General features: G+C 49.5%; 1 protein-coding gene across 1 annotated transcript; it reads left to right on the top strand.

Annotated features, from left to right (window-relative positions):
- Positions 1 to 92: 92 nt before the first annotated feature.
- LOC134016372 (C-type mannose receptor 2-like) lies at positions 93 to 8,919 on the top strand (the record flags this gene model as incomplete). The annotated part of the gene is made up of 20 exons (XM_062455753.1): positions 93 to 208; positions 377 to 525; positions 728 to 945; positions 1,090 to 1,232; positions 1,425 to 1,521; positions 1,661 to 1,790; positions 2,007 to 2,039; positions 2,142 to 2,308; positions 2,494 to 2,662; positions 2,762 to 2,904; positions 3,125 to 3,239; positions 3,349 to 3,515; positions 3,612 to 3,720; positions 4,015 to 4,253; positions 4,381 to 4,546; positions 4,639 to 4,788; positions 5,731 to 5,850; positions 6,030 to 6,209; positions 6,328 to 6,351; positions 6,517 to 8,919. Coding segments are annotated over 20 exons (2,856 nt in total), but the record flags the coding sequence as incomplete, so codon positions are not given.
- Between the last annotated feature and the right edge of the window lie 8,411 nt (positions 8,920 to 17,330).

The raw sequence follows: 17,330 nt of genomic DNA, 5'->3' as shown, positions 1-17,330 counted from the left end.
AAGAATGGATTTCACACCGTCTCTCGCTACCCAATGTCCTTGACCTTCTCTCCATCCCTAACCCACCCTTCCTCTCCTCTGTTCCTCCACAGGGCTGGAAGTGGCACAGTCCAGCCTGCTACTGGGTCGGGGAGGACCAGGTTACATTTGAAGAGGCCAAGAAGGCCTGTGTGGGCAGTGGGGCTGGTCTTGTCACCATCACCAATAGGTACACCAGTGTATAAATACAACCATGACATATGTATGATATAGTGGCCATCTTCTAAAAAAAGCCGTATGTGCGATATATCAAGGGTTTTAAGATACTTAAACAAGTCCCAACCACACATCTGTGTTTAATCTAAGATAACCCCTGTCTCTGTGCATGAGTTTACAGGTTTGAGCAGGCCTTTGTCAGCAGTCTTGTGTTTGGTCGTTCTGGAGATTCCTTCTGGATTGCCCTCAGTGACCAGAACAGCCCTGGGTACTTCCACTGGCTGAGCGGGGACGAGGTGTCCTACACCAATTGGAACAGAGACCAGCCAGGTAGGCTGCTAGGCCTCACTCTCTACCTCTCTGTGTTTCAACCGGACTAGCTCTCCTCTCACCGGCAGCAGTGCACTACCTGGTCTTCACCCTCCCTCCCCCCCCCCCCCCCCCTCTCTCTCTCTCTCTCTCTCTCTCTCTCTCTCTCTCTCTCTCTCTCTCTCTCTCTCTCTCTCTCTCTCTCTCTCTCTATCAGGGAAAGGCAAGGGAGGCTGTGTGACCATGGCGACAGGCTATGCCACAGGCCTGTGGGAGGTGAAGGAGTGTGACTCGTCGCGTGCCAAGTTCATCTGCAGGCTGGACCAGGGCACCTCCATAAGTCCTGAGCCCCCTGCCCCTGCCCCGCGCCCCACCCCCAGCCTCACGGGCGCCTGCCCTGGGGGGTGGAAGAGCGACAGCAAACTGCACCACTGCTACAAGGTACCCCAGCCCGACTCGTACCTGGACCGGACTAGGGGTCGTTTCGTTTTGTATTCACTTGGTTTTGGTTTATATCGATATTTCCGACTCAGCAGCGGTACTCTGATGTGTTTGCTTCTGGTGTTGCATCTCGTTTGTGTCCAGGTGTTCCATTTCTCTCACCCGGACCTAAGGCTGAGGTGGCTGCAGGCCCACCTGTTTTGCCAGATACACGGGGCCAACCTGCTCAGTATCAGCGGTCCAGAGGAGGAGCAGTTTGTTCTACGGGTTCTCCACGAGACCTTCGGGTAGGTGTGCATCTAGGGGAGCAGTCAAGTCCAGGTAGTTCTAATGAGTCGCATTGAAATCTCATTTTAGGGGGTGGAGTGCTTGAAGAGGTGACTGCTGTTCCAAGGAATCCTGGGATAGAGTTGTATCATTTGTGGTGGTACAGGGATAATGATGATGATGATGATGATGGTGATGATGATGGTCCACAGGGAGTCGGAGGACGATGAGCAGCACTGGTTTTGGATCGGGCTGAACCGCAGGAACCCCATTGACAACGGCAGCTGGAAGTGGAGCGACGGCCTGGCTGTGAGTCACACCGTGAGGGTCACACCCCAGAAATAGCGTTCACGACAACTTTTTAGGCATGCGGTATTATTCTACGCTATTGTGTGAAAGCTGTATTCATATCAGGCTCAGTCTTACTCTCCATGTCCTTGTGTGTCAGTATGACTACCAGAACTTTGGCCGTTACAACTACAACACTTACCAGTGTGCAGCAGCAGACCTAGGCACCACGACCTGGCTAGCCATGCACTGTGACGTTGAGCTGAACTGGATCTGCAAGATCCCCCGAGGTAGCACACACACACACTGCACACACAATCACTCACACACAAAGCTAGCTTTGTGTGTGAGGCTTTGGGCAGCAACAGCTCAGGCATTGGCTGCACGAGGCGTTGGAACAAGAATATTCCTCATTCAAACGACAAGACTGCGTTGAGCCGTGTCTTACGTTTTGAACGTGACGATTGATCCGCAAATACAGATGTCTGTGCTCTTGGCGTTTACAGGAAGTGTGGAGGTGGAACCAGAATTCTCTCCAGGTCAGTCTTTGAACCGGACTCCCCGAATCCCTCACTCTGAGCTTAACACTGGACGACCTTCTCCCCCTCTCAAGCCCTCTGTGTCCTCTTCTCCCCCACCAGACTCTGGGGCTAACGAATGGTTCGCGTTCCAGGAGGCAGAGTATAAGTTCTTCGACCACCGCTCGACGTGGGACCAGGCCCAGAGGATCTGCTCCTGGTTCGACGCTTCGCTGGCCTCCGTCCACTCTGCTGACGAGGAGGTCTTCCTGGGCAACACCCTGCACAAGGTACACCCTGTACAAGCCTCGGAGTACTCGGAGAATACCTCTCTCTCGCTTTCGGGGTGCCTACCGTCACAACACACACCAGAATATACTCCATTCAGCAGGCCTGTAGTGTGTGTGTGTGTGATGATCTGACGGTAGATGGTGGTTTATTTGCTGGTTTGTTTGGTTTTGTCTCGCACCTGCAGCTTCCTAAGGTGGAGGGGGATCACTGGTGGGTGGGGCTTCACACATACGACAACGAAGGCCGTTTCCGCTGGTCAGACCACTCGGTTCTCAACTACGTGTCCTGGGGGCTCAGCAGGCCCCGCCCCCTCAGCCGAGATCGGAAGTGCGTCCACACATCGGCCAGCAAAGGTGAGAGACGAGGCCCTGGCCGCAAACCCCAAACCGCGTGTTCAGGTTGTCCGGTGAAGCCATCGCTTCATCTCTCTCCCCGTTTTTTCCTAAACCTAGGCGAGTGGGCGGATCAAAAATGCCACACAGACCTGCCCTACATCTGTAAGAGAGTGAACGTCACGGGCACCATCCCCCCCACCCCCTCCTCCCCCCTGCCCCCCATGGGCTGTGCCGAGGGCTGGGCATCCTTCCAGCACAAGGTAGGGGCTCTAAATAGACGGCCGTGGTGACTCGCTGTGCCCTCTGCCGCGCTCGGCCGGCTCCTCCGCACCAGCTGGCCAGGCTCTCCGTCCTTCACGATAACGCTCGCGTAATCCCACCCGTCCGCGGGAGAAACGGTGACCGCTGCTGTGCGATGCTGCTGCGATCACGTGCACCTGATCTCACGCTAACCCACCTCGGGCCGTGTGTCCCCCGTAGTGTCTCAAGGTGTTCGGCCGCAAGGACGACAGGAGGGCCAGCTGGTCAGCGGCCAAGCTCATGTGTGAGTCCCAGGCTGGGGTCTTGGCCGTGGTGTCCAATCACTTACAGCAAGGTACTTTGAAATAACACGCACTCGGGCTCACATTTTCTTGTCATACACTGACATAAACACACACATACACACATAGACTTTTGACGCCAGTTATTGATTTACCCCACAGCCTTTGTCACTACCCTGCTGACCAACGTCAGTTTTGACCTCTGGGTGGGTCTGACGTCCGACGCTAAAGGGCACTTCCAGTGGGCCCAGCCTGGGCTGCTCAGCTACACCAACTGGGCCCCCGGGGAGCCCATGGACAACAGCGGACCCCTCCACATCAAGACCCCGGTACCTCTGTGACCAATCCTTAGATAATGCCTGACATCATAGGTCTTTGTGTTCAGTGTTGGACCACGGTTGATTGACGTCGCTCTCACCTGACAGGGCAACTGTGTGGTGATGCTTCATGGGAACCCAGAGAAGAACACTGGCATGTGGGCATCACGACCCTGTGAGCTGGAGAAGCATGGCTACATCTGTCAGAAGAAACAAGGTATTGGCCTGTTTCGTGCTACAGCAATGCAACAGTGGACCATTTATTTTGCATTTTCAACATGGTTGTATCATGTCTCGAAGGTGTGTTCATGTTACCGTGCCGAATGGGTTCAACTAGAGATAGCTTTTGTAATTTTACAGGGTTTTAAAACGGTGTTTATAGAGGCGGTTGTCGCGTTTGTGAGTCAGAGGACCCGGAAAGATCGGGGGGGAAACATTACTTCATGACTCCACCTGTTCTATTCACATTAAACATCTGTTTTCTCTGTGCTGAATTGACTTGGCCGCCTAGACCCAGGTATGGCCCCTGCTCCTGCCCTGCTGCCCGCCTCCCTGTCAGGCCCGGTGGAGCTGGGGGGGGTCACCTACCGCGTGGTGGAGAAGAGCCTGGACTGGACGGGCGCTCTGCACGTGTGCGAGTCTCTGAACGGGACCCTGGCGACAGTGAGAGGCCCGTACCAGCAGGCCTTCCTCACCCTGCTCATCAACAGCCTCCACCTTCCTGCCTGGATCGCTCTCTACAACTCTGGGGTGAGCACCAGATGGGGCATGAAGAATAGGATTATGTAGAGAGAGAGAAAAAGAGAGAGAGAGAGAGAGAGAGAGAGGTAGGTTTCTGGGCCGGAATTGGATAACAGCTATTCTGTTCTATCCTCAGGGACGGACATTCACCTGGCTGGGCGAAACAGAACTGACTTACACTGACTGGAGAGAAGGGGAACCCAATCACCTGCCTGGATGTGGTCACATGACCACCACAGGGCAGTGGACCATGACTCCCTGTGACGCCAAACTGAAAGCTGCCATCTGTCAGATCAATCATGGTAAGAGGCTAGCTGAGGTGATTTTTTGATAGCACACCGGATATCATCATCTTAAGATACAACATGATAACCTGTCCTGCTCCCTTCCTCAGACGAGGGGACGGTTCACCAGTGGATGTATCCGGGGCAGTGCCCCACCTCCCTGGGGAACTGGGCCTGGGTGCCCTTCAGGAACCACTGCTACTCCTTCAACCTGCAGACTCTGAGGCTGCCGCAGGAAGCCCGCTCCTCCTGCCAGAAGGGTGAGGGCTCCCTCTCCTCAGCCGGCCACACAGGCCATGCACAGGACCAGAAGGGTTAGGGTTCCTCTCCCCAGCCGGCCACACAGGCCATGCACAGGACCAGAAGGGTTAGGGTTCCTCTCCCCAGCCAGACACACAGGCCATGCACAGGACCAGAAGGGTTAGGGTTCCTCTCCCCAGCCAGACACACAGGCCATGCACAGGACCAGAAGGGTTAGGGTTCCTCTCCCCAGCCAGACACACAGGCCATGCACAGGACCAGAAGGGTTAGGGTTCTTCTCCCCAGCCGGCCACACAGGCCATGCACAGGACCAGAAGGGTTAGGGTTCCTCTCCCCAGGCAGACACACAGGCCATGCACAGGACCAGAAGGGTTAGGGTTCCTCTCCCCAGCCAGACACACAGGCCATGCACAGGACCAGAAGGGTTAGGGTTCCTGTCCACAGGCAGACACACAGGCCATGCACAGGACCGGAAGGGTTAGGGTTCCTCTCCCCAGCCAGACACACAGGCCATGCACAGGACCAGAAGGGTTAGGGTTCCTCTCCCCAGCCAGACACACAGGCCATGCACAGGACCAGAAATGGCGGCCCTTTTAAAGTTGGCTTCTCGGTGGGCCAGTCACGCAAAATTAGAATGTTTGTACGATACTTTATAATCCCAGGATCTAACAGATACTTCCTTTGTAGGACTCTTTTTACTTTTATAAGACAACACTTGGCATGCACACTTAACCTTTGATATTGTGTATAGTAAATCTCAACAGCTTGGTAATGCTCTCACAATAGACATAATTTAATGTATCAACATATCAATATGTCTCTGTATTTATATTGAGATTTGACTCCCCTTCATTCCTCTACATTCCCTTTCTCAATTGTATGTTAGTTGTTGTTTTCCCTTATCTTTGTCCTAACATGGTATTTAAACACGTGTCTCCCAGTGGGTGCCCAGCTCCTGTCAGTGCTGGATGAGACAGAGAACGGCTTTGTGTGGGAGCACATTCAGAGCTACCAGGACCAGGCCCACGGAGCGTGGCTGGGCTTGACCTTTAACCCCGACGGTAAGGCCACCCAGGGATCAGCGCTCTGACGTATTTTGATACGTATTTATATACACTGATCCACCCCCACTGCTCTTTAAATCCGGAGCTTGGAAGGGTTGGTACGCTTGGAACGCAACACTCGATGAGAAGTGTGTGTGTGTGTGTGTGTATGTGTGTGTACCTGATGCGTTCAGCAGTGGCCAGTCTGATGTGGTTAGAGACTACTGAGGTGGAGTTCACAAACTGGGAGGTGCAGGACACCAACCTGAGCATGCTGTCCCCCAACACATGCTTCTGGATCCAGAGCAACACAGGCCTGTGGAAGCCCGGCTCCTGCAAGAACCGCACCCACGGAGTCATCTGCAAGCGGCCCCGTGGTAAGGCCCCATTCACACCGCAGCACCCCGCTTTAGACCTCACATGCAGCTCTGCTGGGGTCGAATCGAGGAAATACAAACTTCAAGTGAACAAATCTTTCCTTTGCTTTTCTCACAGGTGCTGAGACTTCTGCCGTCACTTGTAAGTATCAACCCTACCTCCTGTGGTCCTTGTGCATTGGTATGCAGCGCACTGCTGCTGGTCTCTTATGTACAGCGTATTATATCAGGAACCTAGATGTGACCTAAGCCAGCCTCATCCCCCCCCCCCTCTCTCTCTCTCCTTCCCTGGTTCCCCGTGTCTCAGCGGAGGGGGATCACCTGCCCACCCTGGTTCTGATCATGGTGACGGGGCTGGTGCTGCTGGTGCTGATCGTGGGGATCATCTACCTGTACCGCCGGCGCAGCATGGGGGCGCAGGGCTCCTACGAGGGGGCTCGCTACAGCCGCACCAACTCCAACCCCGGCGAGCAGGCTGAGAAGAACATCCTGGTGTCGGACATGGAACTGAACGAGCAGCCTGAGTAGAACCGTAGAACAGTCTTCCAGAACCAGACGTGGAGCTGGCAGGGACAGACTGATTCGGACTCGGAAACTGATTTTGGATAGACCTTTTATTCCCCTTTTTTAAAAACCGTTGTACAATCGTGAAAAGCTGTGTGGAACGCAGTACGTTAATCAGATTAGATATGAAAGGCCCAGAACCCCCTCTGGCCCCTTGTACCAAGACATACACTGCCACTTTGAAACCTTTTAAACCAATCAGATCCTATCTTATCTGTGAGATGTCGACAAAAGTATTTTGGGATCAGGACTGCACCTCTTTGATGTGAGTTTTTGTACTTAAGTCTATTTGTTGTCTTTTCATGTGTGTCATTCCGAATCCCCATATGCAATTATCCAAAACAAAGACTCACAAAGCACAAAGCAAAGTAAAGACACTGCTCTTTATCTTCACAACCATAACAGACTCTCCCACAGGACCGATCTTTTTATGCCATGGTAGGATTTACCTGAGGTTGTTTTTTTTTGTTTTTTTTGGTCAAAATCAGTGCAGCTGTAGTTAACTTGTGTTAATGATGATGCATGTGTACCTGTAGTTTTGTCTGTCCTTTGCTGTCCTCTCTCCCCTCCCCCTCGGCCTCTTCTCCCCTCCCCCTCCCTCTCTCTCTCCTGCCCCCCGGCACGGCAGCTCCAGCTGTTCAGAAGGCAGGGCAGTGTGGAAGAACACACAGTCACAGAACACACAGTGACAGGCCCCAAACCGTCCCTGGCCTGTCCCAGACACCAGGGTCTCGTTAGAGGAGGATGTGTGCACATAAGGTAGAGGGAGAGAGGTTGTGAGCAACATGAAACTTTTGCTTCTCGATCCTCTTAGCACATCACGTGAGGACATCTTTAGAGGTCCGATTTAGATGTTCCTATTTCTGAGTCAATGTTTGTGATCGGTTTCAGCACTTCCAGCTGCCATCTTGAGAATAGTTTATTTTAAAGCTGTACAGTGTTGTTAACCACACTGACATGTCCGTTGATGCATTATTACCACGGTACTTTTTTGGATTTGTTGAATCTCATTTGGCTTAGATGGATTTGAAGCAGTGTTAGGGTATGAATGTTTGTCTAGTGTTTGTATTTTTTGCCATTGTTATGACTACTTAGTACTCATTGACATGTGCATGATAACAACCTTCCTAAAATACAGGAATCAGCTCTGAGAAACCAAAGAACATGACCAAAACTCAACCACCTTCATCATCCTCAGTCCGACTTTGTTTTGAGAGAGATACATGTGAGATTGTTGTAGTAGATTAAATACTAGATCTAAGGCAAGAGAAACACCAAGCAACAGTGTGTTTTAGAATTGAATTGGAATAGTGGTGACGGGTTTTGTCACCACTCAGTTTTGTCTATTTCAGACGGGTTTTGTCACCAATCAGTTTTGTCTATTTCCTCCAACATTCCTCCTCCCACTGCTCTGATTCCTAACCGGATTTCTGTACCCCAGCTCTAAGGAATGCTCTGGGCCGTTTCAGATGGAAGCATTTGGTGTTTCACTGAGAGCCGGTATGAAAAAAAGTGTGTTTTTTTTTTGCCCTGTAAACTGGACCAAGACAGACAGAAGGGAAGGAAAGAGAGAAGAGTGAGGAATAAAGAAATGGGAGGGTGTGCGTGAGTGTGTGTGTGTGTGTGTGTGTGTGTGTGTGTGTGTGTGTGTGTGTGTGTGTGTGTGTGTGTGTGTGTGTGTGTGTGTGTGAGTGGGTGGGTGTGTGTGTGCAGTCTCCAGCTGTGGAATGTTGAGTCGGCAAGAAGAGCTCAGTGGGCTGGTCTGAAACCAATCAGGGAGGAGGAGGATTCAGTGTAGAGAGGGGTTAGGAGGAGGGAGAAAGGGCAAAGGGAAAAAAAAGGGTGAGATTCCGGGGCTTACTGTAAAACGGGAGAACACAGAAGCAGGGGGAAGAGCGGGTCATGCTGTCCTCTAGTGGAGGACTGCTGTATCAGCCTGCCTCCATATGCTTTTACTGATTAAATGTGAGCTGTTTTTTTGTGGGGAGCTGTCTATGAGGCGATGACTGGGTCAGACCCTGATGATTTGAACTCCTAGTCCCTGTGAAGAAAAGTTCTTTAAAAAGCACCTGAATACCTTTTAATGCTGAAAGTATTTGCTGTTTTTATAATAAATGAATAAAATATATGTTCACATGCTCCTGTATCACATGTATGTATTATTTCGGATGAGATGGGGGGGCAAAAATATATATCATTTGGGATCCATTGCTTTGGATGAGGGGAATCTGTTGTAATAACAGAGCCCCTCCACTAGAGGGCAGACAATGCTTGCTGTGAAGGGCACGTTTGAAAGAGTTCTGTCTTTCTCCTGGTGTTAACCACGTATGATGTGTCCTGGGTTCTTCCTGGCTTTGGCTGCCTCCCAGGCTGACTACAGTCTCAACCTGGCAGCAGGATTGTGTGGCCGGCTGCCCACCTCGACGGCACTAATGTGCTTTGAGCTCTGGTAATGAGTTCAACCAGAGCCCCAAGACTGAGGCGATCACTGTTTCGTGTGTGCCAGCTAAGAGATGTGGCATCACACTCCTCTGCCAGCTGGCCGGGAGGCCATGTTTGTGTATGGAAAAGGGACTGAGCACCACGGCAGAGTGATTAGGCAAAACACCTGGATAAATGCAGGATTCGGGCAGCTTGTGGCGTCTTAAATCTCTCTCTCTCTCTCTCTCTCTCTCTCTTTCCCTCATCATGGAATTCGATTGCAGTAATGAAGAATTGACATCATCCTGGTCACTCAAACACAGTTACACCTCACCTCAGACCCTTATTTTCAGTTGTGCCAGACTGGAAGATATGGGCTGTAAGCTGTCACGCTGAGGTTGCACCTTGGTAAAAGGGCCGTCTGACAAGTGGTTCCATCTGTCTGCATGAGTGTATTGGCTTGACTGGTGACTCACCACACTGTTCACAGGAAGTGAGGTAAAACCAATTGCTTGGTGTTTCCTTCTTTATCGGAGTGAAATCAAGCAGGTGTAGCTTTGCAAAGGTCAAACTTCTAAAGGCTACTTTCTAATCTGTTTAGTCTGGGTATGTGTTTCAGATGGGTTGTTAAATTAAAATGTTTCTCAGGCAACTGGGAAATGGTTTTCATACAGTTGGAAAAAAGATAAGTGTGTGTGCGTCTGTGTGTGTGTGTGTGTGTGTGTGTGTGTGTGTGTGTGTGTGTGTGCATTGCGTGGCTCCATTAAGTGTGTGAGGCAAAAATACTTGCAGTCCATTAGTCTCAGATTATGCAGACCTAACACACCCATGAGGACAAAGTGAACATTTTCCCTTCTTCCAGTAGTCATTTACAAATGAATGGCCTGTCTTTATTACCTGTGAGTCAAGTCTTATTGCTATCACAGTGCTATTACTGTGAACTTGCCTTCGAGCTGGACAATAGCATGCATTCAGTGAAAGCAATCCTAGTTGCACAGTAATATCTACCGTTAATGGCCTCACTTGTGTTCGTCTGTGCGTCCACGACGAGCAGACAGCGACAGGGTGAAGCTGATCAAGTGGGGAAGCTTCCTTGCACCTTTCAGGAAGGTTCTTCATGATTGATGAAAAATCCAATCAGTCAGCAAATAGTTCTACTGAATTCATAATCAGTGTAGTATATTGATTCATCTGAAATGTTTCGCAAGATTCGCTTCACCTTCCCAGGCTCATCAATCTCTTCCCACCTCTGCCGTCTGTCACCCCAACATGCAATTTCCTTCTCCTCTTCCCCATCAGTTTTTTTTCTTCTGCTCGGTAAAAGTTTGCAGCATAGCACACTGGAATGGAGGAGGGGAATGAGGGGATGACAGCAATTAACAAGTGAAATTAAAAACCCATTCAGTCTGGTCTCAGTCAGCCTATTGGAGGCCATCCAGAGGAGAAACAGCTGTTGGGTTGGCACAAGAGAGACAAGAAGAGAGACCGAAATATGTACGGAGACAAATAGAAAAGCCTTTTCCTCCTCCTCTTATAAACAGCAGTGTAATGGTCCCCTTTGAAGTGACACGTCCAATCCAAACCCGCTTCGCATTCAGATCCAACAGCTTCTGCGCTGGACTTACCCTGATCAATTACCATCCACTTGTGTGCGTGTCCCTAGATACAGGCATGTGACACCTCAGTGACACCTCATCATCAGAAACACAATGAGTTTGCTTTCGACGGGCTACCATTCATCACACAATACACACTGATGAAAGTCCATGAGGAGAAAACAGGATCTGAACGAGATCAATCGTATCATCACAATGTTATCAATCGCGCATCAACGCAGGTGTTTCTTATCAAGCTCCAGTTCTTCCAGAGGATGTGTCATCCTTGCTGCATGGACCCTGCTTAGGATATCTAATCAGAGCCACTGTTCTGAGCAGTGAGGACCCTGTGGGACACCAGGGCCCAGCTGTCTGGAGTCCATTCTGCCCTTGGGTGGAGCTAGTCTTCCGCTTGTTGGTATCATCAGGCACTATTTGGTTCATGCCAGCTGGAAGACAGACCAGGACATCCCTAACAGCATCATCATCTGCAGGCATCACAACCTATACCTGGACAGACAGACCCAGCTGGTGTCTGGTCAGTGTTGTGTGTCACGTTGTTTGATGCTTTGTCAAGGTCAGATATGAATTTCCAGTGTTCTGATTGGTTCCCAGCCCAAGCGGCAGCACCAGGCTCACCGGACTCCTTCCTGGCACAGCTGGAGTCACCCAGAGTCTCAGAGGACTCACACATCACCAGGCATTGATTTCTCTGACAAAATGATTTTAAGGTTATGGGGCCAAACTCATAAATATCTGGGCTAAATCAAAGCCCCAACACTTCAAAGTGGCTGATTCAGCAGAGACACACACACAACACAACAGTGTGTGTGTGTGTGCATGTGCTCTGGCTTTGATTTTCCAACACATTTTGAGCTCCTGTTCCTCCTTGCCCAACTGCTCTCCATTCTACAGTAACTCTGTGTGTGTCAGGGGTGCGTGTGTGTGTGTCAGGGTGCGTGTGTGTGTGTGTGCATGCATGTGCTGGATTTAACCATGAGCATAATGAATGTTTGGACAGACAAACTCCCCAGCAGCAACCTCAGGTAAGGCTGTCTGTGGGCACAGGGGAGGGGAGGCAGCACATGCAGGGTGGAGAAGGGGCTAGTTATCTGCTCTGTGCAGATGAAAATGTGTATGAGCCTGCAGAATCCTGCACTTTCTCAGGACAACATGTGGTGAAAGGGATTGTGGGTACCCAGTTCCTTGCATATTCCTCAGGAGAGCTGTGCATGAATGCCTGCGCTGGCTGAGTTTCAGATGCATGATTACCATTCTTAATGTGTACAATTACGCCTAAACCAGCTTTGTACTTTTATTCGAGAAACAGTCTTGAAACCTCGATGATTAACAGAAGAACACAGTGGGAGATCACAGTGAGAATCTATACATACCTTTTAGAGGTACATCTTGTCTTACATGAATCTCATTAGCCCTGTGATAAATCTTGTAGCTATTCTTTCTTTCTGAAAAGCCTGCCAATTGCAACTGGTGCCACCACTTAATTTATTCAGATGTAATACAATTCCTGATGTATAACATTATTTAATTCATGCAATTGCAATCCTTTTTCTTATTTGTACTTGAAATTGACAGTATGTTAATAACCACACAATGCTTTATTTGATACAAATCTTTACATGGCATCATACATGGAATTTATACAACAATTATATACAACATCAATCACTCTTTCAAGAGAAAAGCTTTGCAAACTCTCTCTTTTCTTCTTTGGTAATGGCTCTCCCTCAATCTGTGTTGGTTGTTTCTAATCCATCTTTCCTCTGCCAATCTGCTAGAACACATGAATCCTATCCAGCTTCTGGACCTGCTCTGCTCCTGTGATGTCATAACAGGACTGTAGTGTGATTCCTATCCTATCCTGGCCCTGCTCTGCCCCTGTGATGTCATAACAGGACTGTAGTGTGATTCCTATCCTATCCTGGCCCTGCTCTGCCCCTGTGATGTCATAACAGGACTGTAGTGTGATTCCTATCCTATCCTGGCCCTGCTCTGCCCATGTGATGTCATAACAGGACTGTAATATGATTCCTATCCTATCCTGGCCCTGCTCTGCCCATGTGATGTCATAACAGGACTGTAATATGATTCCTATCCTATCCTGGCCCTGCTCTGCCCATGTGATGTCATAACAGGACTGTAATATGATTCCTATCCTATCATGGCCCTGCTCTGCCCCTGTGATGTCATAACAGGACTGTAGTATGATTCCTATCCTATCCTGGCCCTGCTCTGCCCCTGTGATGTCATAACAGGACTGTAATATGATTCCTATCCTATCCTGGCCCTGCTCCGCCCCTGTGATGTCATAACAGGACTGTAATATGATTCCTATCCTATCATGGCCCTGCTCTGCCCCTGTGATGTCATAACAGGACTGTAGTTTCTGATAGCCAGGCTTCAGTTCCTGGTGGCAGAGTTCATCTCCACCTGAGTGTGATGTAACAGTTCAGTAAACAACACTCACCACTATCACCTACAACCAGAACAGGATTACTCGCTCATCTGCATGGATTTACCCCAAAATAATAATAATAAGGAATCATAAATAAACAACAAATAGAGACAAAAGGTGAAGTTAATTTATGGAAAGCTGCACACCACTGCTTTGATGCGGTCTTATGCCTAATCCTCTATTAACCCCACAACACACACACACACACATACACACCCACAAACACACACATGCAGACACATACACAATCACACACATACACATACACACACACACACACACACACACACACACACACACACACACACACACACACACACACACACATGCAGACACATACACAATCACACACATATGCATACACTCACACACACACACACACACACACACACACACACTAACAATCCCGGCAGTGCAATGTCCTGAGTCAGAGGGCTGAGGCAGAGATAAGCTCTGCTGGACTGAATGGGGTGCCGAGGCTGACTCCACTGGGAAATTAGGAGGGGGGGGGGGGATGTGAGGGGGGAGAGGAGGCCAGTCTAAAGACATCCCACCGAGCAACAACCCGATCCAATGTCTGCTTTCCGATCTGTTCGGTTCTTTTGGAACATGCCTGGCCACGCCTCCCATGACTCTATAGACCTGTACTGACCAGCACTCATTAGGACCTTACTCTCCTGCCAAAGCTGTGTCCTGTGCATAGTATCTCACTGAGCAATACACATTTAAAATAAGTGTGTGTTGCATTTGTGTGTGAGTTTATGAGTGTGTTTCACCCACTAAGTCACCACGGTGATTTTTTTTCTCCTGCGAGGCTGTGGGGATCTGCGGGGATGAACTCCATTGTTGGCATAAATTGCTTGGCCTGGCCTGGCTGCCTCTCTACTGGGCATCTATCCCCTCATGTTGATCGATCTAATCCTCCACTATAATGAGTTTCTCTGCCGTTCTGCGAGACCGGGAGGTTAGAGCCAGTCAGAGGAAGGTGAGAGAGAACGCTATAGAGACAGAGAGATGAAGAGGGTAGGGAAATGACGAGATAAAAATAGATAAATGTAAATGAATGTGGCAGATAAGTGTTAATGTGGGAGGAAGAGAAATAGAGAGAGAGAAAAAACGAATGTAGAGACACAGCAAAGAGATGGAGGACTGAAGAGAAAGAAAGACGGCAGAGGAAAGGTGAGACGGAGAGAGGGATGAAACGCAAAAGAAACAGGAAGAAAATCCTGCTTCTTGGGAAAGTCCTGAAATGTACAAAAGAGCAGACAGAGAGAGATAGAGTCTCTCAAAGACTGACTGCCCATCGTGTCCCCACAGAGTGCTCCGAACACGAAAGCTTCTGACATGACGGTTCTCTGCCTCTCGTGTAACAAGGTTTTACAGGAGACAGAAGTCGTACTGCGAGGGACAGCTTCCTGGCTGTGATCTTACACTTGCCTCTCCCTGAACTCTGCTTCTGACTGTGTCCGGCTGCATGTATCCATGCAGTTAGCTGTCTTACTGTCTCCTCCAGGCCAGGTGTTCTGTCAGAACGTGTTTGGGGTGTCTCTGAGAGTCTGGTCAGTGGTGCTGTTTTCACCTTCCAGTGTAAGTCAGAACCCTCCATGCTGTGGGTTGGATGCTAACAGATAATGGCGTCACTGAACGAACCCTGGTCGGTAACCGACCAGTAAGAAACGACCACAGCACCACACTTCACCATCACTGGTCAGGCAGATTCACCGAGGCTGAGTTCATCTCAACAAATGTTTATCTGTCTGGGAACAGAGTGGAAGTCTGTGTCAACTGAGGGAGAGCTCTTTGTAGAGTTGCCTGAGTCATCATTTGTATTCAGAGAGATCCAAGCCATGGGTCTCTTAGATGTGTGTTGTTCTGGCCTGTTGGGCTGCACAGGTGAATGACAATGCCAGAGAACGGGCCCTAGGAATACAAATACACCCTGATGCATTTACATAGAAATGGCTCTTGATACACGCGTATCAAATCAGGGCTCCAGATGTTTGGGTGAGCATGTGCGAGCATTTATGTGCGCCTGCTATTCGCTGGGAGCGCGAAAAGTAATTAATTCAATAGCACGCAGCCATATTAGGCCAGCCGCAGTCAGATCTAATGACGTCTTTAACTTCCGTAGTGTGAGAAAGAAGTTCGTTTGAGGAGAAACTGATCAGCCGCATTGGCTGCCGTGATAACAGTGACGTCCTCCGTGCATCTCCCCATACTCATTCTGACAGTCAGCGTAGTGGAAATCAATAGAGGTCGTTGTGGACTAAATCAAGCTAATTTCTCCACAGTGCCGTCTCGTCTGATGCAGCAGGATCAGGCCTTAGATGCTGCGTTGAGAAGAACAGATAAGATGTTAATCTGGGTACTTTCCACGTCTGTTCTCTGAGGAAGGGCCGACAGACGGCTTCCTCTCAACGCGCTGGTTCAGAAGACTTTGGTGTCACACTGAATACTGCCTACCTTCACAGTCAGGTACTGGCACAGGTACTGTGTTCAAGCAAATTCCCAGACTGTGATATGCTTCCCTACAGATATACGATGCAGAAAAACAGCCACATTCCAGATAAGAGGATGCCCCTACCAAATCCTCATGGACTCGCAACTAATCTGTTGTACTTGGAGATTGTCGGTCATGTTGTGTCATCGTGAAGCTGATGCCAGCCTCAGAGAGAAGGAAAGCGAGAGATGCAGCTGTCTTGGCTTGCCTTCAGAGCCAGGCAGGACTGTGCCAAACAACTGAGCCAAGCTGTGCCAGGCCCCTAAACAACAGCACCGTGGCTCTGGAATACTGATACTGATATAATATACTGACAATGTATACTGGATGAATAATGTCGAGAATCGACAAAAAGTATATACTGCTCAGTACTGATTAATACAGTGCACACTATCTAGAATTAAAGTCTCCGTCACTGGGTTTAATCCTCCGTTAATCTCGTTTCCGGGCCTGTTCTGTTCATCTGAAAGGTAGAACAGATCTCCGCTCTGAGATCAGAACTCTTCTGAGACGCGGGACAGACACAGTCTCAGGTAAACAGATGCAGTCCGACATTCCTAGAGGCAGTTAGCGCCACACAGCTGTGTAGAAACGAGTGGCTGGCCACCTCAGGGGCTGTGACTGAGAGGAGTAGCCCTCTCGGCCCAGGGCATGTTGACGCTGCAGGCCCTGCCTGGATCAGGCCATGTCAGCCTGGGCTTGTGTGTTCACATCGCTGGCTAGCGCCGCCCTGCCTCGGCATTAAAACACTTCCTCATGAATTTTAATGTCCACTCCTGCTCTTGACCCACAGGCGAGGCCCAAAACCTTCAGCAGTGAAACACAGACATCCTCCCCTGGTTGCACACGGCATTCAGACAACCCCCGACCCACGGGAGCGAAGGGATGTTTACTAAAAGCAAACACTCTCCTGAATTATTGAAAGGACATTGAGATGGAGAGGGGGTTTAAAAAGATGGAGGTCAGGTGGCAGTCCAGAATAATATTTAAGAAACTCTGGTCTGCTGTGAGGATAGGCACTGCAGGGCTTCAGAGCATTTTAAACAGTCTTTTATATTGAAAAACAGCACATGTTTTATCAATCACAACATGGTAACGTCTCAACATCAGGTAGCAGGGCATTAGCATGGTCAATGTTTATTCACCGAGAGGTAATGTAATAATCGAAACTTGTTTGATATGACAGATAGTACAGAATGTGCATGTGTGTTTGTGTGTGAGTGCATGTGTGTTGGTGTGGGAGTGCATGTGTGTTTGTGTGTGAGGGGAGTTACACATGAATACATTAGGCATGCTGGGAATGGAATATTGATGCTATCTATCAGGTTTGTGTATTGCTGTGTGGTTCGACACCCCGCTGACACAGCACACACACACACATAAACCTACAAATACAAAATGGATTCCTCATGAATGCTACAGCCTAGCGAGACTGTGTTCTGCATTGTAGATCAGCGTTTTTGTCTCAGTATAATGAGTTCTGTGGAGCCAGGGGCAGGAGCCAGGGGCAGAAACCGGGCTCATTACTGCCCCCTGACTTCTATCGTACAATAGAACAAAATGTG

This window comes from Osmerus eperlanus, unplaced genomic scaffold, assembly GCF_963692335.1.
Source record: "Osmerus eperlanus unplaced genomic scaffold, fOsmEpe2.1 SCAFFOLD_625, whole genome shotgun sequence".
NCBI classification, from domain to species: domain Eukaryota; kingdom Metazoa; phylum Chordata; class Actinopteri; order Osmeriformes; family Osmeridae; genus Osmerus; species Osmerus eperlanus.
The sequence above is the reverse complement of the archived record's forward strand: the minus strand, read 5'-3'. Positions and strand labels throughout refer to the sequence as shown.